A 26424-nucleotide genomic window follows, 5' to 3' on the forward strand; every position below is an offset into this window, starting at 1 on the left:
TGCAGGCTGCCACAATGTCAGTATGCAGGGGGTTTATCTTGAATAGGCGGTCGTACTCGTCTTCACTCGGATTGCTCAGGTGCAACGACCACAAAATGGTCTCAAACCGGTCACGGGACATCTTCTCGTGAGGAAAGTGGAAGTTGTAGGGCCATTGTTTTCTCCAGTAGTCTCCTCTGTGGTGAACGGGGAGGGGGAGGAGGAGCAACATTTGCCCCACTGTCCAAAAAAATCAAAGCCAAAGCTTCTTCCCTGCTGTATTTACTCTTATCACTCGACATTTTGACGAATAAGATAAAAGAAATAAAAGAAGAACAGCCAAGTCCGTTAGTTCTCTCTGGAAGCAGCAGTGGTGTGTCACTGTGCGTAATGAGCTCTCTGCAACAGAGCCCCGTTATCCGTACGCACGGCAATATCTTCCAGGGTTCCTACGCAAGTATGGAAAGTATGGAATTTGATTTTATACATTTCCAGGTCTGGAAAAGTATGGAAAATGGAAATTATTGTATGGAAATATATTTATATCTTATCTGGGTTTGGTCTTATCTGAAGTTATCTGGGTTAATTATTTTTGTATGTGCTACCTATAGCTAAAATCTCCTGGAAATTATTTGGTTACATTTATAATGGCATACACATTCAGAATACAAATGAAAACAAATGATTAATTGCATGCTTTTTTTTAATATAATGCACAACTATTTACTCAAATATCACAAATTATTTGAATTTTTTACCAAGAAATCTGGAAATTAGGGTCTGGAAAAAGTATGGAATTTGGAAATTTCAAATGTGTAGGAACCCTGATCTTCGGTCCCCATTGGTCAATCTCGAAGCATGGGACCTCCTTGGAATCGTAAGAGCCAGTAGAATCAAGTTCCGAGCATTTTTTTCAAGTCAACCACACGACTAGCGAATCACAACGCGATAAGATTGAGTGACATCACACGACGGACAGGCGCTTTGACCCAATCAGAGCCTTTGAAAAGCGGTCTGGCCATGTCAAAGAAGCCGGAAAGACCCCCAAAGCATACTGGGAAATGTAGTCCTTCAATTTCAGTGGTTCTTATGACTGTGGATTATACGTTTTGTTGTGACTCTACATAGGTAAGACATGATTTATGGTTCTGTTTTACAAATGCGCTTGCTGTTTTTGTGTCATATTTGGCTGCTGGAACGGTGAAACTTGGTCGTAGAGGGATAAAACTGGTATTTTTGGAATCTGTGAAGCCTCTGCTTGCTAATGCATTGATACCGTGCTAACATGAGAGTAGCTGCTGTTACGGCTCAGTTTTTCTTTGTTGCTCGCATTTCTGAGTTGTCGTATTTCTACGTTCTCGAAACTAGGAAAACTAGGCTAAGTATGTGTTTTCTTATGCTGTTATTTTTATTTCCATACATTAGAATCTTATTTTATTTTATTTACAGAATGCTGCTGTTCACATTCATATATCTGATTAAATAATGTCAGTTTTACACTGTTCAATGAATGTCAATATATTCTTAGTGTTTTACATTTTGGCCCCTTGTATGATTGAGTTTGACAAAAACATCGACATTAAAAGTTGTTTCAACCCGTTGTTATAGCCCCCTCTGGACAAGTAACACAGTTTGTTGTACAACCATGGTTCAACAGTTTGCGGCTGGTTAGTTTAGCTAATAATAAAACAAGAAAAATATAACCAGATAAATAAATTAGCTGCTGGCCCATTTATGTGTCTTGTGAATCAGATAAACTTTTTTTTTTCTTTTTGTTGTCACATTCGTTGGATTTGTGAAGTAACAGGTGAATTTATCTAAAAGACAAAACATTAAAACGTGTCGTGCCGTTCAGTACACTGCAAAAACTCAAAATCTCACCAAGAATATTTGTCTTATTTCTAGTCAAAACAATCTCATTCTACTTAAAATAAGACTCATCACATTAAAAAGCAGCTTGTTTTTAGACACTTTTTACTTCTTTCAAGCAGATTTTCACTTGAAATAAGTAGAAAAATCTGATAGTGGAGCAAGATTTTCACAGCACAGAAAACTTGCTTTCACTGGCAGATTTTTCTACTTATTTCAAGTGAAAATTAGTTTGAAACAAGTGAAAATGATCTAAAAACAAGATCGATTTTAGGTGATGAGACTTATTTTAAGTGGAAACAGATTACTTTTGACAAGAAATAAGACAAATATTCTTGGAAAGATGTAGAGTTTTTGCAGTGTAACAGGTCTCTACACTGTTTCACTGGCTCCATGTTGACTGCAGCATGTTCAGGTAGTGTGTGTGTGTTGTGTCACAGCAGGTGTGTGTGTGTGTGTGTGTGTGTGTGTGTGTGTGTGTGTGTGTGTGTGTGTGTGTGTGTGTGTGTGTGTGTGTGTGTGTGTGTGTGCGTGTGTGTGTGTGTGTGTGTGTTGTCGTGTCACAGCAGGTGTGTGTGTGTGTGCTCACCTGTCTTGAGCACCAGCAGGTGCAGCGCGTCGTCCCTCAGGTAGGAGGCAGCAGCGATCTCGTGCGTGGGAATCCTCATGAGCAGCTTCTCGTTGTCCCTCCAGGTGAGCAGCAGGCAGCGGGCCGACAGGCTCAGGATGCAGTCCTGGTCCACGCTGGTCTTCAGGGGCAGAACCTTCAGCTGCTGCTGGCCCACACACAGGAGCTCTGGTTATTGCTTATTGATTAAAGGATAATTACCGTTTTTTACAATCTGGACCTTATTTCCAGCATAAAATCTGATCATTTCCTCCCCCAGATAACTTTGGAGTTCCGACGAAATGAGCTCCAGCCGAGAGGCGCGTATATCCGTATAATGCGAGAACACAGGGCAGCAGAATGCAGCCTCTAAATAACACATTACCTGCAGAGAAACTCCTTCATTTCACCAATATTTAGTTGTGATAGGCTAGTGCTATTCCCCTCTGAGTCCGGGGTTAGCAACATCCGGGGTCTGTAGGTTGACCTACTGACCTCTGACCTGGATGATGTCATCTCTGAGCTTGTTGCTACCGCTAATGCTACGGTTCGTTTCTGCGTGTTTCTGACTTGTCAGAACAAAATGGACCCGAATGCTGAAGCAGAATGATTATTATCAGAATGAGCCGCGCGGCGCTCAGAGATGACATCATCCAGGTCAGAGGTCAGTAGGTCGACCTACAGACCCCGGATGTTGATAACAGCTAACCCCGGACTCAGAGGGGAATAGCACTAGCCTATCAGAACTAAATCTTGGTGAAATGAAGGAGTTTCTCTGCAGATAATGTGTTATTTAGAGGCTGCATTCTGCTGCCCTGTAGACTCCATTATACGGATATACGCGCCTCTCGGCTGGAGCTCATTTCATCACAACCACTTGTAATGACACCAAAGTTATCTGGGGGAGGAAATGATCGGATTTTATGATAGAAATAAGGTCCAGGTTGTAAAAAACGGAAATTATCCTTTAATGATCATCCATCCATTCCATTTCTTTTTGGAGAAGAAATTCCTTCAGGATGAATAAAGTTCTACCTAATCTAATCACTTCATAACAACGCTTACTCACTAACATTGGCTTTTACAAGTTATGGCTATTGATCATCTAGTCAGTATTGTAGTAATGACTCCTAACTTTGATCAGTTCTGAACAGATTATTGATTACAGGTGTGGTTCTTCAGCTGCTTCATCCACTGTCTGGTCCTCAGAGAAACTGAACCTCACCAAGCTGCTGCGTCTGAATGGCTGATAGAAATCATTAATCACAAGAGTCTTTCGTTGCAGATACATTATTGATGCCAAACATTAGCAGCAGTTGATTATAGATGAGTTATCAGTCCCAGCTGCACTAACCCTGGCCGTGTCCAGCAGCTGCAGCAGCTCGTCTCGGCTGGACGGGTTCAGAGACACCGACACCCAGGTCAGGTGGCCGAGGAACTGAGGAGAGAGGTCGAAGGTCAAGCAGCCGGGAGTGTGTTCAAACCGTTAAAGGGACAGTCCAACATTTAGTCAGCTCCTCCTCTCACCATAACTCCCTAGTCACAGCAGCAGGTTCATCACCTTTAATTATCGGTGCAATGGAGGTGAACGGTCCAGGTCCCCTGTCCCTCATCAAACTCATCAAATACACAATCCAACAACTCCACAACGCTCTGGTGGACAAGTTGTGAGCTGCACATTCACCACGCTATGAGATAATCATGTAACATTATTACACTGCAAAAACTCAAAATCTTTCCAAGAATATTTGTCTTATTTCTTGTCAAAATGTCTCATTTCTAGTCAAAACTAATCTCTTTCCACTTAAAATAAGACTCATCACCTAAAAATGAACTTGTTTTTAGATCATTTTCACTTGTTTCAAACACATTTTCACTTGAAATAAGTAGAAAAATCTGCCAGTGAAAGCAAGTTTTTTGTGTTTGTAATAAGAAAGAAAAACTTGCTCCACTATTAGATTTTTCTACTTATTTCAAGTGAAAATCTGCTTGAAAGAAGTAAAAAGTGTCTAAAAACAAACTGCTTTTTATGTGATGAGTCTTATTTTAAGTAGAATGAGACATTTTGACTAGAAATAAGACAAATATTCTTGGTAAGATTTTGAGTTTTTGCAGTGTAACATTATGTAACGTTATGACACATGAAGCAAATACTCTGAACTACTTTCTCTCCTGAAATCCCTCCGCCCAGCAGCCGTGTCTGGAATGTAGTTCCGGCTGCATTTCCCTCTAAAACAACTCTGTGTGGTAACGTTGTGTTATTATCTCATAGCGTGGTGAATGTGCAGCTCACAACTTGTCCACCAGAGCGTTGTGGAGTTGTTGGATTGTGTATTTGATGAGTTTGATGAGGGACAGGGGACCTGCACCGTTCACTGAGCAGCTCACGTCTCTGCTCCGCCCATCTCAAAACAACATGCACCGATAATTAAAGGTGATGAACCTACTGCTGTGACTATAGGGGCTATGGTGAGAGGAGGAGCTGACTGAATGTTGAACTGTCCCTTTAATGTGTGTGTAGCGTTGTGGTCTACCTTGACCTCCTTCTCTACGTAGTCGAAGATGAGCCTCTCGGGGTGGATGATGTAGTCGGGGGGGTAGAGGGGCACGGTGTGCAGCGGCCGGCGGTAAACGCTGCCTCGGTCCGCCGAGCGCCGGCCGGACTTGGACCAGACCAGACGCTTAATGGGCGAGACGAAGCTCTGGGACGGAGAGACACACACGGTGAGGGAGGACAAACAACAAGACAACTACACCAGGGGTTCTCAACTAGTCTCACTCTGGGCTCCACATCTTCCCATGGTTATTAAGTCGCGACCCACTTTTATAGAATTCAAACCAAGAAAAATTTTTTTTAAGCCTTTAAAAACTCATTCTGCTCTTTATTGAGCAAAGTGCATTTCACAGCACATGAATGAAACTGAGGAGTTACCATGACAACTGCATGTACGGAAGTGAATAAAAAAATATCAAACTGCACAAAATGGAGACCAACAAAACGATATATTTGACTTCTAATGCATCTCTGCATTCAGAGCATGTTCACTAAAGTGGATAAATATCAAACTGCACAAAATAAAGACCCACAAAACAAAACAAGATTCACTGCATCAGGCCACATTAATAAGAAACTGATATCTTTGTATTCAGAGCAAATGGAGCAAATAATAAGAAAGTGAGGAGGAGCATTACAACTGCATGTGTTCACGTGCCTCGTGTGTCTTTCAAAATAAGTTATTTTTCCAAATAAAAGACATGTCCAACATCAGATGTGCATTAAATATTATTTACTTTTTGACCAGCTGTCCGCGACCCATCCAGAACGGGTCTAGACCCACTTCTGGGTCCTGGCCCACCAGTTGAGAACCACTGATTTAGCACTAGACAACTAAATACATTTTCATCTGTTGAACTTTGGGACGTTCACGTTGCGATGACCTCATCAGCTGACTGGACGTTGCTCCGCTCCGTGTTCAGTAAATGTTTTTATTCTAACAAGTTAAAGATGTTGAATGTATCATGTTGCGTTCGAGACAACTAAGAACTCAGGTTTTTCCGACTTCCAACTTGAGAAAGTGCAATCGATGCCACCTCATGTCGGTGGAGAAAAAAAACGACCCCGACTTCTCTGAGAATCAGTTGTCTGACGTCAGACAACAAGAACATCACCATCAGTCTGGTGTCTGTCCTGTTCTCTGGTGTTGGGTTGGAATCACAGAGGAAGGTTCATGTGTTCACACCAGGGTGGAGAGTAATGGAGTAAAGTTACTTGAGTATTAGATTTCTCTGGTACTTATTACTCTACTTGAATACATTTCCAAGACAAATATTAGTACTTTTACTGGAGTTAATTAGTAGTACGGCTGAAAAGTACTTGTTACTTTCAGGTCTTTTTCTAAAATCCTATTGGACACAAGCTGTGTTTGTCAGAGAAGGAAACCCTAACCCCTAAAAGCAGCACATCAGTGCAGCTGCTTTCAAAGAGTTCATTCTCACTAACAAGAGTTAAAAGCTCCTTACATTCATTTACAAACTATTATTTATTTATTGGTTTATTGGTTTATTTGGGTGGGACAATGCACATTAATGGACATATAAAAACATGTAAATGTGCCGGATTGTAGCAGCTAGTGCTAGTTTCCATATAGTAATTCATTGTTGTGAAAAATAAGCGATTTACTCTTACTCTTATTTTTACTTAAAGTAAATTTAAAAGCATGTACTTTTGGATGTCGACTGAGCTACTTTTACTTGTAACTTTTGGTAATTTGGTAACTGCTGGTAATTTTGACCGGTAGTATTTGTACTCTTACTCAAGTACTGGGGTTGAGTACTCTGTCCATCTCTGGTTCACACACACACACACACACACACACACACACACACACACACACACACACACACACACACACACACACACACACACACACACACACACACACACACACACACACACACACACACACACACACACACACACACACACCGCAGTACATTTGCGTGTGTGTGAGTTAATGCAGTAGCTACATCCCTTTGGCTCTTCCAGCAGTGATTGACAGGTGAGCAGTGATCTCTGACAGCTCCCTACTGACAACACAACACACACTGTTAGACCCCCACTGACACACACACACACACACACACACACACATTAATAGACCCGGCTGGAGGGCATCAGGACGTTACGCTGCATAGAGAGAAGGAATAATGTTGTTGAGGAGTGGGAACGCCGGCGCTCCGTGTGAATAAGCATCAGACCAGACCTGAGTCCTGATGAGGATCAGTGGACTCGGCTGAATCCGACTGGAGACAAAGACCCCAGACCCTCGTCAGGAGTTCTGTTCTCTGAGACATAATTGGATTTTGTAATGAATGAACGTGCTTCATTTAAAACAAACTGCTCCAGTCACATCGAGGTGTTACGCTGCTAACACATCGTTTCTGCTTCTCTGATGTTTGATGTCCAACTCTATAGACCAGATGCTCCAGGCTGCTGCACTAGTTTATTTGTCACTTTCCTCTCAAAGTTGGTGCATCTGTGTGATTTCCCCATGTCAGTCATGGGCCTGATTTGTTTGCCACTATCATTTTGTGAGAACCAACTTGTGAGGCGTATACGGTTGATTCATGGTTTATATGCAGATAATGTGCTCAGGCAGGATATTGTCCTGTTCTCGGGTACTGGTTCGTTGTTTCCTGATTATGGCAAAGTTTGTTCTAGGTTGAAAGTTGCTGAAATTAATCTGTGTAGCTTTTTAAATGCACTTTAAACACATTTTCATGGCTATGAGATCAAGATTATGCAATTTAACATGTGAGATTTTCTTGATCATTCAAACTGAAAATATAATTTTATAACAGAGACTTTGATAAGAGAGAATTTACATGCTGTTTTTATGTTTATATTTAATGCTGATATTTTAACTTGAATAAATATTGGTATTGAGGTATGGATATAATTGTGTTCTCGTTTTTCCCCCTGCAAACATTTTAAGTTTTGTGTAACACTGTTAGGAGTCAGTTAAAAATCAACACTCTTTGGAGTTTATCAGCATGTGTTAAGTAGGTTTAACACCGGAAAATTATTATTAACACTTAACTCTTCAGTGTTGAATGTGAATAACACTATTCGTGTTACTTCTTACATAGTGTAAAACTTGATTAACACTTCTCAGTGTAGTGTAGTGTAAAATATTAACTCTTACCAGAGTAAAATTAACTCTGGAAATGTAACTCTATGCTCAGTGTACATTTAACACTCTGTAGATAGGGACCATATGTTCACTGAGGTAGTGTTAAAATTAACTCTTTAAGTGTTATATTGACACTGGTGATTTTACTGTGTAATATGTGACAGTAAACAATGAAGTCACAACAACATTACTTTCAGGACTCAGAAACTGTTTCCTAGAGGCGGGGGCTCTATGGATGGGACGATTGTATGATAAATGTTAAAAATAATTCTCATTTAAAAGTTAGAAAACCTTTGGCTTGGTCATGTTTAACCTTTAGAAACTCCTAAAGCCTTCGTCAATGAGTCAGCGGTTTAGAAAACTGAAGGCTGACCTTTAAAAGAGAGAATACCTTGGAGATTCTGTTTAACGATCAATGAAGTCACAACAGCTGAAAGTCTGATCAAATGTTAATCAGTAGAAAACTAACTGAGGCTATGTATTAAAGCAGAAGTGAGTGATCCGGTCGTTTTCGCTAATGCTGCGTTCCAGGCAGCCTTTTTTAAACCGTAAATTACAGCTTCAAGTCACAACTTACGACTTTGTAGCGTTCCAGGCAACCCACTCGTGTTTTTCCGACCTGTTTTACCTGTGAAAGTCACTATAACGGCCACTCGTAACTTCTGACCCGTGAACTCGTACCAGATCGAACTGGTACCACTTCACGGTCGGAAAAATACGAGTTTCCTTGAACGCACCATAACAGTCCTCGTCGCTACGTCGCCACATTCACGGCGTTCCTTGGCTGCACACACAGCCCTGCATGCCGTTCTCTCTCCTCATTGGATAAAAACTGTAGGATACGATAAATGTTTTCTCCTGGGCTCAGAGCAGAGCAGAGTGACTGACAGACCCGTGATTCAGTCCAAACACTCTATGTAAGTGATTGCTGTCGGAAGATAGAACTATTTAAGACTTATATTAACACAAATATATCACTCACTTCTGCTTTAATGTTGGATTGTTGGTGACTGTTCTGGTTCTGTAGCCACGGTTGTTTCTTTATTGTATTATGGTGTTTAGTTGTTTAACCCGTGTGTAGCAGTTGGGACGAGGTCTCTATAAGCTGCTCTCTGTCTGTCTGTCTGTCTGGTAGTTAGTTTGTCCACTTGAATTTAAACTTGAATTTATTTATTGAGGATCGCCCCTTGAGATGATTCATCTACAAATAACACAGACAGCCAAATCTCAATCTAATAATCAATTTAGTAATATCCACGCTCATTTATTTATATATTTGAGCAGCCTAATTTGTCGTATGAAGTATCCAATCATGTTGATAAGTTTTGTGCAATGGTATGGAAATGTTTGTATTGTTTGTTAAGTGGATGTATGTGTTTTTATTGGGCGGCAAAGCAGTTTCCCCTTGGGGATCAATAAAGTTTTCTAATCTAATCTAAATATATAAGATGCAACAATAATATGAATAGGAAAATGAATGAGAAATAAGAATAAAACAAGAACAAAAAGTCACAAGAACAAGAAGTCCAATAGACACAAGGGACTTGGGAGAAAACATGCTGCTGTTATCAGGAGAATTATTCTGCCATCTTGAGATAACAGCTGGTTTCTTCATCATAATTAGCCGACGTTGTTAATTACAGATGAGATATGTAGAGTGCAGATGTAAACCTGTCCTGGTGAAAACAGAAACATTCAGTGAATCTGAATATTTCAGTCAAGAGCCAACTGGATCACACTGAGTCTTATCAAACAGGAATCTGAGTGAGTCTGTGTTTTTTGTGTCTTTGTTCGTATAATTAGGCTACATAAAATCGTTTTTATACCTGACGGTGTGTCCCCCTTGGTCATTTTTTAGAGGAGAACCTCGTGTTTTTGTATGAAATACCTTCCTGAGTCCTGACCAACTCTTCCTCTGTCTGTCTGCTCTGTGGAAGAGGTGAGCTGTGTTTCTCTTCCAGGTTCTCTTACGTGTTACTCTGCCTTCATTTAATGTTTTGATCTATATAGATGTGTTCATATGATGTCTATCTTTCTTTTTTAAATAACTTTATTTCATCTTCATCAGAATAAAAACAGCTTGAGACAGCCTCATTTAAAAACACAACACAGAGTTACATTCACACAGACTCCGAGGTTCAGTCTGAAGTCCTATTCGTACGGGATCAGTTTTACCTGGGGACCTCTGGTAATCTGTAATAATTGTGGAGGACGTCTGTGATCTTAATCCCGTGCGAATGCGCCATGTCAGTAATTTATAAAGTAAAAATTCCCCCGCAAATGACCGACTATATTTCACCAAAGACCAACGTCCCGTGGTAAAACTGTTATTGTATTGTATTTTATGTGGTCTTATGCGTACTGTAAGTGGTGAAGCCAAGGACAAATTTCCACATTGTGGACAATAAAGATATTGAATAAATTTGAATTTAGTCCCGTGTGAATCTGCATCTCAGTAATTGAGGGGCATGTTTAGTTCTTCCCCGGTTGAAACCAGGCTACTGTACGGGTTGAAACATGGAGGCTGAGGTGGAAATTATGAGCAGCATTTTCGAAGGCGTTTTAGGTGCAAACACACGGGCTGGTATCGGTGCTGGAGACTCATTTAAATAAACAGCTCAGATCCATAAAAAGAGCGAAATGTCTGAGGATATTGAGATGGATGACGTGCAACAGGTTTAATACAAATGCCCCGTCGGCCCGTTATTGCGACAACACTGTTGTGAAGTCATGTTGCTGCTTTGACATTTTATTTACATTTGCTTCGCACATGGATGTGACAGCAGCGGATGTTACCACGTGCAGCTTCGACATCATATCAGAGCCTAATGTCAGTAAATTAGAGTAAAATACAGACTTCACTTATCCCGTGTGAATGCACCTCAAGAAACACAGACGTGGGGGGGGGGGATTTACAAATCACCAGAGGTCCCCAGGTAAAACTAACCCCATACGAATAGGGCTGAAGACTTTTCTCCTGATGAAGGTTTTAAGGACTAAACCTGTATTATGTGATGTGGCTACTAAACAACGACAGCCTCGTCCATGTTGGATCTTTCCAAGAACATTTGTCCTTTTTCTTGTCAAAACGTCTCATTTCATGTCAAAACTAATCTCTTTCCACTTAAAATAAGAATCATCACCTAAAAATGAACTTGTTTTTAGATCATTTTCACTTGTTCCAAACTAATTTTCAATTGAAATAAGTAGAAAAATCTGCCAGTGAAAGTAAGTTTTTTGTGTTTGTAATAAGAAAGAAAAACTTGCTCCACTATCAGATTTTTCTACTTATTTCAAGTGGAAAATTTGCTTGAAAGAAGTAAAAAGTGTCTAAAAACAAGCTGCTTTTAATGTGATGAGTCTTATTTTAAGTAGAATGAGATTTGTTTTGACTGGAAATGACATTTTGACTAGAAAAAAGACAAATATTCTTGGTAAGATTTTGAGATTTAAGATTTTGGCAGTGAAGAGACTGTACCTTCTTGGGTTTCTTTGGTTCATAGTCCATCGTGGCTCAGTCCACCTCTGGTCCTGGTCTTGGTCTGGGTCGGATGAGTCCTAGTTCTGGTCCTGGATCAGTTTGTCCTCTGTTGTCTCTGTGTCGGTCCCTCAGCTGAGTTTTCCATGGTTTTCCCTCTTGTGTCTCCGTCTCAATCCGTCTCTAAGTTATTTTAGATTCTGTGTCTCTCTCTCTCTTTCTACACTGATTGTTCTTTTAGACCTCTCCGGGGGCCACACACACACACACACACACACACACACACACACACACACACACACACACACACAAAGAGAACAGGAAACAGGGGAAGTCCACTTCCTGTCCAAGAGGAAACTCCACCAGAGACTGATAAGGTCGGTTCGGTCTCTCTCTGCTGACAACACGAAATGAACCTTTAATTAAATCTGCTCTTCACCTCAGTGTCGAGGTTTCACGCTGACACACACGCGAGTCGACTCTTTACAACATTTATCATCCGACAAACCAAGGGAGACGTCTTCGCCTGTGGAGACGATAACCAGCCGATCAATCAATCAATAAACTGTTACTCAGATTGTTCAAAGTAGTTATTGGAAATTCAACCGCACTGCAAAAACTATAAATCTTTCCAAGAATATTTGTCTTATTTCTTGTCAAAATGTCTCATTTCTAGTCAAAACTAAACTCTTTCTACTTAAAATAAGACTCATCACCTAAAAATTAACTTGTTTTTAGATCATTTTCACTTGTTTCAAACTAATTTTCACTTGAAATAAGTAGAAAAATCTGCCAGTGAAAGCAAGTTTTTTGTGCTTGTAATAAGAAAGAAAAACTTGCTCCACTATCAGATTTTTCTACTTATTTCAAGTGAAAATCTGCTTGAAAGAAGTAAAAAGTGTCTAAAAACAAGCTGCTTTTAATGTGATGAGTCTTATTTTAAGTAGAATATTCTTGGTAAGATTTAGAGTTTTTGCAGTGTGATGGAGCTATTAGAGTGATGTTGAATGTTTTTTCTGTTTGTTTGTTTTTTTTACCTTGTATCTCCCTCTGACCCTGAGATACACAACTTGCACAACAATCAGTAAAATTTCATAGCCTAAATCCTGAGTGAAGACATGAAAAAAAAACGAGTCTCTCTACAGTCATGAGAATAACCTGTTGTGGTGCTTGAAATGGGTATACGAAAGTCTTAGCTTCACACAAGCAGTGGAATATACCTATAGGCTATACTGTATGATTAAAGTAATAGGAAAGTGTAGAAAACATGTCTCAAATGTTAGATATAAGAAGCTGAATATTGACTTGACACATTACATTTCAAACTTCATGAGATGTGTGTAACCCTAAAAGAGAAATGCAGCCTCATTGTCTAATTATGTAAATTAATTTAGTAGATTTTAACATTGTGGAAAACTCAACACCAATAGAGACGTGTTTTAAATTCAACTGTGAGAAATCAAACACACTGAACATTCTTCACTGTTTGAATAGAGAAGAAACTGAGGGAGCTGCAGTGACAAGGTCTGACCACCAGGGGGCAACGGTGTGATGGAGACGGAGGAGGAGGAGGAGGAGGAGGAGGAGGAGGAGGAGGAAGAGGAGGAGGAGGAGAGAAGAGGAGGAGGAGGAGGAGGAGGAGGAGGAGGAGGAGGAGGAGGAGGAGGAAGAGGAGGAGGAGGAGAGAAGAGGAGGAGAGAGGAGGAGGAGGAGAGAGGAGGAGGAGGAGGAGGAGGAGAGAAGAGGAGGAGGAGAGAGGAGGAGGAGGAAGAGGAGGAGGAGGAGGAGGAGGAGAGAAGAGGAGGAGGAGGAGGAGGAGGAGGAGGAGGAGGAGGAGGAGGAAGAGGAGGAGGAGGAGAGAAGAGGAGGAGAGAGGAGGAGGAGGAAGAGGAGGAGGAGGAGGAGGAGAGAAGAGGAGGAGGAGAGAGGAGGAGGAGGAAGAGGAGGAGGAGGAGGAGGAGGAGAGAAGAGGAGGAGAGAGGAGGAGGAGGAGGAGGAGGAGGAAGGAAAGAGACACATATATTTCTTCTTCGCAGGGCGCCGATGGAGACAGAGGAGATGACAACACACGTGACCTTCAACACACACACACACACACACCATGCACCTATTGTCAGGGTAACCACACTCCATGGTGACCGGCGGGATAACGACTTAATGATCGTCCAGTTACCTTGGCAACCGGAGACAAAGATGGGACATTTATCTTTTGAGTGTTTTTCCTTTTTTTTTTTTACCTCAACTCACAGGCTGTGTTAAAGGGACAGTACAACATTTAGTCAAATTGTTCCCATCACCATAATCCCTATAGTCATAGCAGTAGGTTTGTTACCTTTAATTGTCGGTGCAAGCTGTTTTTAGAACGGCGGAGCAGAGCCGTGAGCTGCTCAGAGCTACGCTACGGAGGCTCATTATGGGATTTCTTGGTTTCCCTCATCAAACTCATCAAATACACAATCCAACAACTCCACAACGCTCTGGTGGACAAGTTGTGAGCTGCACATTCACCACGCTATGAGATAATAACACAACGTTACCACACAGAGTTGTTTTAGAGGGAAATTCATGTAAAACCACTGATGCACGTTGCCTTCAGGGACAGTTTTTCATCAACAGTCTCTGTATTTCCCTCTAAAACAACTCTGTGTGGTAACGTTGTGTTATTATCTCATACCTGTTCCTCTGTTCTCTGGAGGGAGATGCACTTGAAACAGAGTGAAGGTCACATGATGCTTCAGACCCTGAACCTCCTCCACCTTCAACACAACGGTCACACACTCTGAGGACACTAACCAGATACATCAGTGTGTGTGTGTGTGTGTGTGTGTGTGTGTGTGTGTGTGTGTGTGTGTGTGTGTGTGTGTGTGTGTGTGTGTGTGTGTGTTACAGATCAAATCAATGTAAAGCGACTGATGAAGAAACATCTGCAGCCGTTTGGCTCCTTCTGCACATTTGTTTCTTTTGAAGTTAAATTTGGCTGCAACACACACACACACACACACACACACACACACACACACACACACACACACACACACACACACACACACACACACACACACACACACACACACACACACACACACAGTATGCACATGGAATCACCTGCTCTGGATGTTCTCTCTTTGAGACACACACACACACACTCATAATGCGCCCAACACACACTGTCTCACACATATTTTTAGAGATACACAGTTGATGCTCCACCACCAAAACATATCAAGGTCTGACGTGCTTTGAAGTCTAAACCAGCATGATTGATGTGTGTGTGTGTGTGTGTGTGTGTGTGTGTGTGTGCATAAGCATCAGTGATATCAAAGAAGCAGCATCCTTAAAAAAAACAAAAAACCTCATGCTTCAAAAAAACAGAAGGTGTGATGCAAGAGGAGAGGGAGGAAGAGGAGGAAAACTGGCGTGAAGAACAGGGGAGGAGGAACAAGGAGAGGGAAATGGGAAAGGAGGAAGAAGAAAGTAAAGGAGGAAAAGAAGGAGGAAGAATAAAGTAAAGGAGGAAAAAGGAGGTGTGAGTGATGGAAGAGAAAGAATAAAAGAGACAAAAAAAAACTTGATAATAAAATGAGGAAACGATGAACGATGAAGACTCATCCTGTTTTAATTTAAAAAAAGAAGAGAAATTGGACTGAAAACAGACGAGAGAAAGAAAAATGACAAACAGTAGTGCTGGGTTGAAAAGATCGATCCACCGATTTTAAATCGATTCTCATCTTAATCCCTACTGATCGATTCGTACGTCCAAAGATCGATTTTTATATATATTTATATTGTAGCGTCCGACCGGACAAGAATGAGGAGGAGTTGCTCAACAAACCTTCAATTATTTGTTGTTTCTTGTCTGTAACAACATCTCTGTCCCGTCTGTCCGTCCTGGGTGAGGGATCCCTCCTCTGTTGCTCACCCTGAGGTTTCTCCTGGTTTTCCCTGTTAAAAGGGTTTTCTATGGAGTTTTTCCGCAGTCGATGTGAGGGTCTAAGGACAGAGGATGTTGTTATGATGGGATGTGAAGCCCTTTGAGACAAACTGTTTGTAAAAACGGGCTATACAAATAAAATTGCCTTGCCTTATTTCAGGAACGGTACAGTTACTGTCGGCCGTAACCCAAAAGCAAGAAAAACAATAAAGATGAACTTCTCTACTAACGAGCCTCTGCTCCTCTCTCGCGCGCGCACGCACACACAGACACACACGCAGGCTCGTTCCTCCTCACACCCGCCCCCCCCCCACTCTCTCATCCTACCAACTTGGCGACTTTCTCTTTTTTGTCAAAAGCGACTCGCGACAAATCTAGCGACTTTTTCCGATGTTGTTAAAGACGTCTCTCGTTTGTAGACTCCGATGTGAAAACGTCTTAAGCACCAAACTGATATCGGATCAGATCGAATCGGATCGAATCGGATCGAATCAAAAAAATCGATTCTGAATCTTAAGAATCGGAATCGATTCTTGAAATTTGAATCGATACCCAGCCAACCTACCCAATACTGTAAACAGGCAGTTTGGACCTGACGAGACGGAGAGGAGGAGGAGGAGGAGGAGGGGGAGATGTTTGGTCTCTGCATCTCTGGAGACGCCGACCAAATAAACAACAAATCCTCAGGATGGAGGGATGATGCTGATGTGAGAGCGATGGAGAGATCAAAGGATGTTGGTTTGAGGGAGAGATTTTGTTGTCGCCTCGAGAGGAAAGAGACGGAGAATGAGAGGAAAGAGACGGAGAATGAGAGGAAAGAGACGAAAGAGAGCTGAGAGGAAAGAGACAGAGAAAGAGAGCTGAGAGGAAAGAGACAGAGAAAGAGAGCTGAGAGGAAAGAGGAGGAGAAAGAGAGCTGAGAGGAAAGAGGAGGAGAAAGAGAGCTGAGAGGAAAGAGGAGGAGAAAGAGAGCTGAGAGGAAAGAGACAGAGAAAGAGAGCTGAGAGGAAAGAGGAGGAGAAAGAGAGCTGAGAGGAAAGAGGAGGAGAAAGAGAGCTGAGAGGAAAGAGGAGGAGAAAGAGAGCTGAGAGGAAAGAGGAGGAGAAAGAGAGCTGAGAGGAAAGAGAAGGTGAAAGAGAGCTGAGAGGAAAGAGGAGGAGAAAGAGAGCTGAGAGGAAAGAGAGGGAGAAAGAGAGCTGAGAGGAAAGAGAGGGAGAAAGAGAGCTGAGAGGAAAGAGGAGGAGAAAGAGAGCTGAGAGGAAAGAGGAGGAGAAAGAGAGCTGAGAGGAAAGAGGAGGAGAAAGAGAGCTGAGAGGAAAGAGGAGGAGAAAGAGAGCTGAGAGGAAAGAGAGGGAGAAAGAGAGCTGAGAGGAAAGAGGAGGAGAAAGAGAGCTGAGAGGAAAGAGAGGGAGAAAGAGAGCTGAGAGGAAAGAGAAGGTGAAAGAGAGCTGAGAGGAAAGAGGAGGAGAAAGAGAGCTGAGAGGAAAGAGGAGGAGAAAGAGAGCTGAGAGGAAAGAGGAGGAGAAAGAGAGCTGAGAGGAAAGAGAGGGAGAAAGAGAGCTGAGAGGAAAGCAGAGAAATGCCGACACCTGGAAAATCCTCCTGAAAATCCCCAAATCCAGAACAACCACAGCTGGTCAGACTCAGCCAATCACAGAGGCTTAAAGTCGGTTACCATGGAGCTGATGGAGGAGTAAAGTGGATGAATTCAATAATGTCAATCATCTTGTGACTGACGTCTCCACAGCAACTGGAACAGTTCAACAGATCATCACCTTGTGTACTGATGAAGCCTGAACCATTACACTTTAATATCACATGGTGAAAGAGACATTTCACTGTAACTAAACTGTCTGGGGCAAAGTATGACTCAATAAACACCTTACTGACAGAAACACAGTTTAATAACAATCCATTAATCAGTCCACATCTGTCTGCCCATCCATCCATTGGTCCATCCATCCGTCCGTCCATCCATCCATCCATTGGTCCATCCATCCGTCCGTCCATCCATCCACCCATTGGTCCGTCCGTCCATCCATCCATCCATCCATCCATCCATCCATCCATTGGTCCGTCTATCCATCCATCCATCCATTGGTCCGTCTATCCATCCATCCATCCATTGGTCCGTCTATCCATCCATCCATTGGTCCGTCTATCCATCCATCCATCCATTGGTCCGTCTATCCATCCATCCATCCATCCATCCATTCATCCACCCATTGGTCCATCCATCCATTGGTCCGTCTATCCATCCATCCATCCATCCATTGGTCCGTCCGTCCATTCATCCACCAATTGGTCCGTCTATCCATCCATCCATCCATCCATCCATTGGTCCGTCTATCCATCCATCCATCCATCCATTGGTCCGTCTATCCATCCATCCATCCATCCATTGGTCCGTCCGTCCATTCATCCACCCATCTGTCCATCCATCCATTGGTCCGTCCGTCCGTCCATCCATCCATCCATCCATCGGTCCGTCCATCCGTCCATCCATCCATCCATCCGTCCTGCTGACCAGTCCCGTCCCATTGGCCCCTCCCGACACAGAGTGGGGTCTGGGTTTTCACTTGGAGAACGTATAGATACATACATAGATATCTATGTATATATACATATATACACATAGATATATATCAGTGTGTGAGTGAGGAGCTCCGTCCCGTTTCCATGAATAAAGAGGCAGACACAGGGAGGGAGTTTATTGGACGGCTGTTCCACCATGTTTACTACAGTATTGTTCCCATCTACAGTTATCAGCACAGCTTGTTGACTTCTTTTTTAACATCATCATAGATATTTTCACCACTGGTTTATTTTTCTGCTCGTTCACTCAGAGGATGTTAAAGCAGCATTATCAAAAAAACTTAGAGCACATCCTTACATACATACTGTACATACAATACATACAAACCAAAGCACACACACTCATACACACACACGTCCTAGTATAGCGCCACTCTGGTATATACAGATATATAGAATGAGTAAAAAAAAAATCTGTTTTCAGTTTTTACATCTTAATATAAGAGTCATACCAAAGACATGGCCACTGAGTGAGTAAACAATAGATAAATAGATATAAAACAAATACAAAAATAAATAAACATAAATACTTGCATCAATTAATAAAAGATGATTTGAGTTTTTTAACTCACTGTTTTACTTTATAACATGTTTTTGTTCAAGTCAATATTTAACCAGCGAACCACTTGGAACTGTTATTTTACCTCCACGACAAACGACTGGTTCGTCAGAGAAGCGAAGGTCAACGTCTCCGTCTGACACGACCACGAGACAAAGAGTCGTTGTTTCAGCACCAATAACATTAACATAACACCGCCCTCATCGCCGTGCCAACAGCCACATGTTCAGGCAGGACAACGCTGTCCACACGGTCAAACCGGTTTGATTTCCTGATCCTCACTGAAACCTCCGACCCTGAGAGGGCGAGAGAGCTTATAAATATACTTCCTTTAGCAACACACACGAGTGTGCATGAACAAACGCCTTTCTCACATCTGCAAGAAGCAAATGGACACGTGAGAAAGTGGGCAGTGAGGTAAAGTCTACAGAGGACCTCCGACAGCTGAGTCTCCACCTCCACATTAAACCACCGTTAAAGGACAATTCCAGGCGAATTCAACTGGGGGCTGTATTTTCCTATCATTTTAGGTCTAAAAGAAGGAATCTGAAGGTTTTCAGTTTAATGTCTCCTGTTTTGCGGTAGTTGTGTCTGTCCCCGCATCGCCACGGCAGCGATGAATGTAAGTTCTGCTGCTTAGGCTGTTTACATCCCTCTCCCGGAGTCTCGCGCGAGACCCAAGTTGACGCTCGGTGTGTTCAGGTGCAGTGGGAAGCTCCCGTTTGTGTCATAAACACAGGAATATCAACTCTGGACTTGCTTCAAGTGTACATTTTTTTCCACAGACAGCATCAGGTGGCGACTCAAACATGCGCCGAGAAGTTTTTTTTACTTCAAGCAAGTCCAGAGTTGATATTCCTGTGTTTATGACACAAATGGGAGCTTCCCACTGCACCTGAACACACTCAACTTGGGTCTCGCGCGAGACTCCGGGAGACTTCGAATTAGATCTAGTTTTACAAACATGTCGGCTTGCTTGAAGTAAATAAAACTTCTCGGTGCATGTTTGAGTCTCCATCTGACGCTGTCTGTGGCTTTGAGGGATGGAAACAGCCTAAGCAGCAGAACTTCAATCCGCTCCCATTCATCGTTGCCGTGGCGATGCGGGGACAGACGCACCTACCGCAAAACAGGAGACATTAAACTGAAAATCTTCAGATTCCTTCTGTTAGACCTAAAATGATAGGAACATACACCCCCGAGTTGAATTCGCCTGGAATTGTCCTTTAACACTTTGATCCAGACTCCAGAGACAGTTAACGGGCTGTTTGTCCTGACGGGGGCTGTTTGTCATCTCTGTTCTGTTTTTTAAATATCTTATTTTTGGCTTTTTCACCCCAGATCTCCAGTCGACCGTCCAGAGAGAGACAATAACAGTCTCTTAGTTGGCTCTCAAACCTCAGAGGACCCAACGAGCTGCTCTCCTTTAGCACCACCGTGAAGAGAGACACTCAGGTGTCAGCCAGGGTCATCTGGTCCTGCTCTATGCAGATACACATGTAGTTGAGTATGTGAACAATGCTGCTCTTATGGAAATGCATTGTTGAAAAGTAAGTATATAAACAGCTCTCAGTGATCTCTGCTCTTGGCTTCTACTGTTGGGAGTCGCTGCAACACGTCAGAACAGACACATGCTACGCATCATCAGCAAAGAAGTGATCATTAAAACCATTCAGGCAGCGGGAGGGAACTGTTGGGAACAGTTGGGAACAGTTGGGAACAGTTAGGAACTGTTGGGATCTGTTGGGATCTGTTGGGAACTGTTGGGAACTGTTAGGAACTGTTGGGATCTGTTAGGAACTGTTGGGAACAGTTGGGGACTGTTGGGAACAGTTGGGAACTGTTAGGAACTGTTGGGATCTGTTGGGAACTGTTGGGATCTGTTGGGAACTGTTAGGAACTGTTGGGAACTGTTGGGAACAGTTGGGGACTGTTGGGAACAGTTGGGAACTGTTAGGAACTGTTGGGAACAGTTGGGGACTGTTGGGAACAGTTGGGAACTGTTAGGAACTGTTGGGATCTGTTAGGAACTGTTGGGAACAGTTGGGGACTGTTGGGAACAGTTGGGAACTGTTAGGAACTGTTGGGATCTGTTGGGAACTGTTGGGATCTGTTGGGAACTGTTAGGAACTGTTGGGAACTGTTGGGATCTGTTGGGAACTGTTGGGAACAGTTGGGGACTGTTGGGAACAGTTGGGAACTGTTAGGAACTGTTGGGATCTGTTGGGATCTGTTGGGAACTCTTGGGAACTGTTGGGAACTGTTGGGATCTGTTGGGAACTGTTGGGATCTGTTAGGAACAGTTGGGAACTGTTGGGAACTGTTGGGAACAGTTGGGATCTGTTGGGATCTGTTAGGAACAGTTGGGAACTGTTGGGATCTGTTGGGAACTGTTGGGATCTGTTGGTAACAGTTAGGAACTGTTGGGAACTGTTGGGATCTGTTGGTAACAGTTAGGAACAGTTGGGAACAGTTGGGAACTATTGGGAACTGTTAGGAACTGTTAGGAACTGTTGGGATCTGTTGGGAACTGTTGGGACCAGTTGGGAACTGTTGGGAACAGTTGGGACCTTATTCTTGTTGTCGGCCAGGGTGGAGATGGAAACAGATTCTTGAATATCTAGAATCTAAATAGTTTTGACACAAGTTCCTAGATAGCGGTCTAACATGAGCTTTACTGTGCCGTAGGATTTAGTCTTTTGTGCTTGTTCCGGTCGACCAGGACCTGGCGACCCCCTGAACATCGGCATCTTCTAAATGCTTGTTGAGTTATAACATAAAAATCTTCCTATCACAGCTACTAAGCGCAACACAACAGTTCAACTATATCATGAACTAACCGGGAGTCTTTGTCACTGCACAGTATCTCAATCATGTGTTTTGATGAACATGCTTTTTGAGATGCATCATGGTCACATAGTGAATGTCATGGTTTTTTGTTTGTTTTTGTTTTTGTTTTTTTAGAAAGAAAAATGCTTTCAAGTGCATCGTCTTTTTTTTTCTTTTCTTTTTTTTCACACCGACACCTTGAGATGTCCTGATCTGACACAATCAGCTGTTCAGGTGTTTCTAAGACGCTTTGTAACGAGTCAGACCACCTTAATGCACAGAGGAACCCTAAAGGCTTTAAAGAAACCAACAGAGCCTGGTGAGGAGAACCAGTCGTGTTACATGACGGTGGACGGAGTTTAGCTTTGATGTTAGTGTTGTTGTTGTTGTTGTTGTTTTACCTGTGGCTCCTTCAGGTTCGGTAGCTGACCTGGGGTCCGTTTCACAAAGCAGGTTTAGTGAAAACTCTGAGTCTGTTCACCCTGAAACGAGGCAAACTCTGGGTTTTCTGTTTCAGAAAGGGAGGTAACTCAAACCAGGGAAAGAGGAGTAACTCCAGCCCGTTTCAGAAAGAGAGGTAACTGAAGCTCAGAGTCAGTTACTATGGCAACACACTCCGTGAACCCAACCTGGTCGGAGCAGGTTTTCTCCAACTAACCCTGAGTTTCTCCTTTTTATCTGAAGCTGCAGACTGAAAGCAGCGGCTGACAGGACGCGTAAACTCCCTCAACTGGATGTTTTATTCTCCATGAGGATTAGTTTGATCGTTCCCGTTGTTTTTATCTGAACAACCCTCATATGACACCACACGGACACACTTCTCTCTCTCTCTCTTGTTGTTTTCGTAGTAGGTCGATCCACTTAATGGATTATTTCCAGGTGATTGATGACTACACTACACGCACATCCCCGTCACGTTATAATGGAGTCAAACTTGAACATATCAAACACACATTTGGAGTTGCACCTGCTCAAACACACAATGTTGAATAACTCTTGAGATTTCTTTTTTTCGATACGTCACTCCACCGTGAGAAGTGGGAGGGGCCAGGCTTTTTTTTGCTGTTGCCATGGTGAATCATATTATCTTTGTTCCATTGATGAGGGCTTTTCATCTCCCCGTAACTCAGGGTCAAGTTACTCAGAGTTGATTGAACTAACTGTTATCACCTGTTCTGAACGTTTCCTACCTCAGAGTAGATCAACTCAGAGTTCAGGATTAGACTCAGAGTTTGTTGAAGCTGCTTTGTGAAACGGACCCCAGCTCCTTTAACTGCTGTCAACACTCATCATGCCTCTTCATACCAGTGTGTTAACTGATCAGCTCAGTGCGATCGGCCCAAACAGCAAAGTAAACTCGGCCTTTACATCGAGCACATGCTTGTTTTCTACTTCTGGCCCAACATACACCATCTGGCCCAGATCAAGAATAACTGGGGGATTGTTTCCACATCTGGATTCTGGTTCTGTCTGTGTGTGTGTCTGTCAGCACCAGAGGACTCGACTCACTGGGTGTGGAGCTACGTGGGCGGACCGGACTCGGGGCCAGAAACACACCGGTGTATGTTGAGCCAGACTTCCTGGGTGCAGCTCTTTGCTTCAAGGCATCACAACATCGATTCAAATGAGCAAAGATTTGTTGTCATTTCTCACCATGCTGTTTTTTTTGTTGTGTGTGTGTGTTTTTTTTTATCACTCTACTGATCTCAGTCCACATGTGACTCTAACAGAAAGGAGTTGAATGAAAGGCCTGTACATGGTTTCATTTGTAAACAACACCACCTTCCTGAAAGCTCAGTCCCATGTCAACATTGTATACATTAGAACAAGAAACAGCAGCTATTGCTACGTAGCTAGCCTTAAAAAATGTCACGGTACTTTGCATCATTCAGTTTTTTTTTTTGTTGTTGTTCGAACACACGTTTTGTTTCTTGAATTGAACTCTTTCCAGATGTGTTCAAAGTTTTTCACATTCCACAAAATCCTAGAAATCTTTAAAGTCTGTTGACATGATTAAAGACATTTCTGTCTTCTGTACCGTCCTCACCCACAAAACCAAAACAGAAAATGTTTTCATAGTATTTGAGGTTGTTCACGACTCCACCTTCACTCCTCCAATATGTATAATGTGTTAAAAAAAAACTGGACAAAACTCTGGACGAAGTTTAGACTCTCAGGAGTAAATGAAGTTTCTTCACCCAAACATCATTCATCACCTAACTACAGCTTATTATAATAGCTTATATCTGACATCTGAATTAATTCGACTGTACAGAGGCCTGTTTGTGGTGAGTTACAGCATGCCATATGGTAGCAGCCATTACACAAGTCATCCTTTTTTTTTTTTTTTCTCCTACAAGTCCTTTGTCCGGCCGGTCGGAGCGGGATGTGAACTCTGGGACTATGGCTGCTTCACCCGGACCTCAGACCTACACTTCATTAACACACAATCTGGACCTAGATGTGTTGTGAGCCTACACTAGGTGGATTCTTGTGTGTTCTCATGAGACTGGAGACTATATTTGTCTTAAGACACCACAGGACGATGCTCAGAGGACGGTTGGTTGGTTAGTACATGTTGTTATAGGGACATACAATCTTTTGGAGGAACGATGGGAGAAACTGAAAATATTACCACCTCTCTCTCACTCCGAGTCCTTTCTGAAACCGTTGTGTTCTTTCTTGTGTCAAGTCGTTGCATTTTGTGCACTGTGAGGTATGATGCACCAAGTTATTGATGAACTGGTGATTGATTTGAAGGTCCAAAGTATCAAGCTGCTTCAAACTGGGCTGAATTTTGGTTGAAAAATGAACTTCTGTGTTTTTAAAATAGTCTTTTTTACATTCATAGTGTTAAATTCATCCACACTGTCTGATACTGAAGCAACAACTGCATCCTATTACATTGTATGTAACCTACATTTCCAAAGGAAAAAAATATGGACATCTATTTTCAACCAAATGTGGCCCAGTTTGAAGGTCGAGCTTCGGGCATCTTTTGACCTGCAAACCACTAAAGCAAGTAAGTAGTTGTTGGATATTCAGCCCATATTTCCTGCCAGTGTCTTAATTTTTCTGCCAAACCAAAATGATTGCATGTCCCGCGTGAACTCTGGCAGCCGGTCTCTGTTGGCTCTCCGGGGTCCACGGCTCAACAGCACACTGTTTCTCAGTTATCTCAGACTCTGCAACTCCATCGCTCTCAAATCCTTTTTTGCTTTGTTGTAATGTAACCGTACAGGATGAAACTAAACCTAACGCTCCTCCCTCGGTCCCCGGATGAGAGATTACATTCCTCATCACCTCCGAGCCTTTAGAAAAAGATGAAGATTATATCCCCAGTTCAGAGTTACTCCACTTAACTTCCCACGTTCCTCATTCATTTCATGCTACTTCCTTATGGACTGCGTCCTAAAGGGGAGAGCCTATTGGTCCCAGATTGCGCTTCACATTTTACAATCAAGTTCTGACAACGTCTCTTCTCCGGTTGCCCGACACTGCGTCTCCTCTCCATGCTATCCCAGTCCTCCCGGGATGAGAGCGAACGGATCTCCGGCTGAGCGCTTTGGTCCCCAAACGACTGCATTTTTTTGAAGTTCCAGAGCGAGCGAGAGAGAGCCCCCTATTGGCTCTTAATTTACTTAGACGGTCGTCTCGTATTCCAACACCTCTTTGCTGCCCATCATGCTGCTCCGGTACTGTATCCGCGGGCTGACGGCCGACGACGTCTCCAGCAGCAGGATGGTTTTGCGGAGCCGCCGGTCGATGAAGTGCGCGTCCCAAGCCGGGTATCGCTTCCTCGGGAGGTCGATCCGGATCACGGGGCCTCCTTCCTGCTGCGAGGAGGAGGAGGTGCCATGGTGGTGGTGGAGCAGCGCCAGAGAGGAGGACGGTGGCGAGGAGGAGGAACGGACTTGGAAGACGTCCTTGTCTCCGGGAATCGGCTCCCCCGCTGCGTCCTTAGTCCTTGGGAGCGTCCTCGGCGGGCTGGTGATCACCACCATGTCCGACTGGGAGCCTTGGGACGGGGTGAGGCACGCGTCCATCACCCCGGCAACCACGCCTCCTCCTCCTCCCGCGCCTCCCAACGCCCCCTCGTCCACGCAGCCGGCGGCCCACTGGGAGCCCAGCACGGGGCCGTCGGGGTGCAGCCAGCAGTAGTACACCAGCATGAAGAAGGTGCCCAGGGCGAAGCTGCAGGCCACCAGGCAGACCACCACCAGCGCCGAGGAGTCGGAGGAGGCGTGGGCGCCGCGGTAACCGTACCACGCCGCCGTCAGCGCCACGTTCTCCGCCAGCGTCACCGAGTAGTACACCGTCATGCGGAAGCGGCTCGGGCCCTCCTTCACGTTGAACCAGCAGAAGATGTAGATGATGCCCACCACCATGTTGTAGATGATCTCCTCCCACTTGGACATGCAGAAGTCGGTCTCTCCTTGGATGATCCAGAAGGTCATGACGCACCTGAGACACAAGACACAACTAGTGAGACACGGGACGCCCATCTGTCCATTACCTGCTGCAGATATTTTATTTTTTTGTTTTTTTATTTAGTCTTTATTAAACCACTTAAAAAGACCCGTTGAGATCGAGATCTCATTTTCAAGGGTGACCTGGCCAAGAGGGCAGCAGCACACGTCGTCAGCATTATAAAAATACAAAATACATTACAATATTACATTATAATAAATAGGGCCATAATACAGTAGAGGTTAAAACAAAAGTGCAAGGAGCAAGGGGGTCAAGGTGATAAGGTTGGTCAGCAAAGGCACCGCTCAATTGATTTTTGTTGTCGGACCTTAAGGAAGTGACGAAAAACATTAAAAGATACAAGTTCAGACAATTTCAGTTCAGCCTGGAGGTTGTTCCATGTTGATGGAGCGG

The 26424-nt window shown here is 43.3% G+C and overlaps 2 protein-coding genes and 1 long non-coding RNA gene across 3 annotated transcripts in view; 1 reads left to right on the plus strand and 2 right to left on the minus strand.

Moving 5' to 3' along the window:
- ccm2l (CCM2 like scaffold protein) overlaps positions 1 to 11814 on the minus strand; it is a 38606-nt gene extending 26792 nt beyond the window's left edge. The window contains exons 1-4 of the mRNA XM_083975307.1: positions 11627 to 11814; positions 4990 to 5157; positions 3810 to 3893; positions 2438 to 2621 (exon numbers count right to left, since the gene is read on the minus strand). Coding sequence (XP_083831433.1) covers positions 2438 to 2621; positions 3810 to 3893; positions 4990 to 5157; positions 11627 to 11656 — 466 coding nt within the window. The 5' untranslated portion in view covers positions 11657 to 11814. The remainder of the gene's footprint in view (positions 1 to 2437; positions 2622 to 3809; positions 3894 to 4989; positions 5158 to 11626) is intronic.
- Positions 1 to 26424, plus strand: part of LOC310988711 — a 531702-nt gene that overhangs the window by 284534 nt on the left and 220744 nt on the right. The gene's annotated exons all lie outside the window — the stretch shown is intronic.
- The window catches only part of xkr7b (XK, Kell blood group complex subunit-related family, member 7b), a gene marked incomplete at both ends in the record, with an annotated part of 58654 nt that continues 57411 nt past the window's right edge, over positions 25182 to 26424 (minus strand). The window contains one exon of the mRNA XM_083975314.1: positions 25182 to 26004. Within this exon, the coding sequence (XP_083831440.1) occupies positions 25182 to 26004 (823 nt within the window). The remainder of the gene's footprint in view (positions 26005 to 26424) is intronic.

This window comes from Trachurus trachurus, assembly GCF_905171665.1.
Source record: "Trachurus trachurus genome assembly, chromosome: 7".
Lineage (NCBI taxonomy): Eukaryota > Metazoa > Chordata > Actinopteri > Carangiformes > Carangidae > Trachurus > Trachurus trachurus.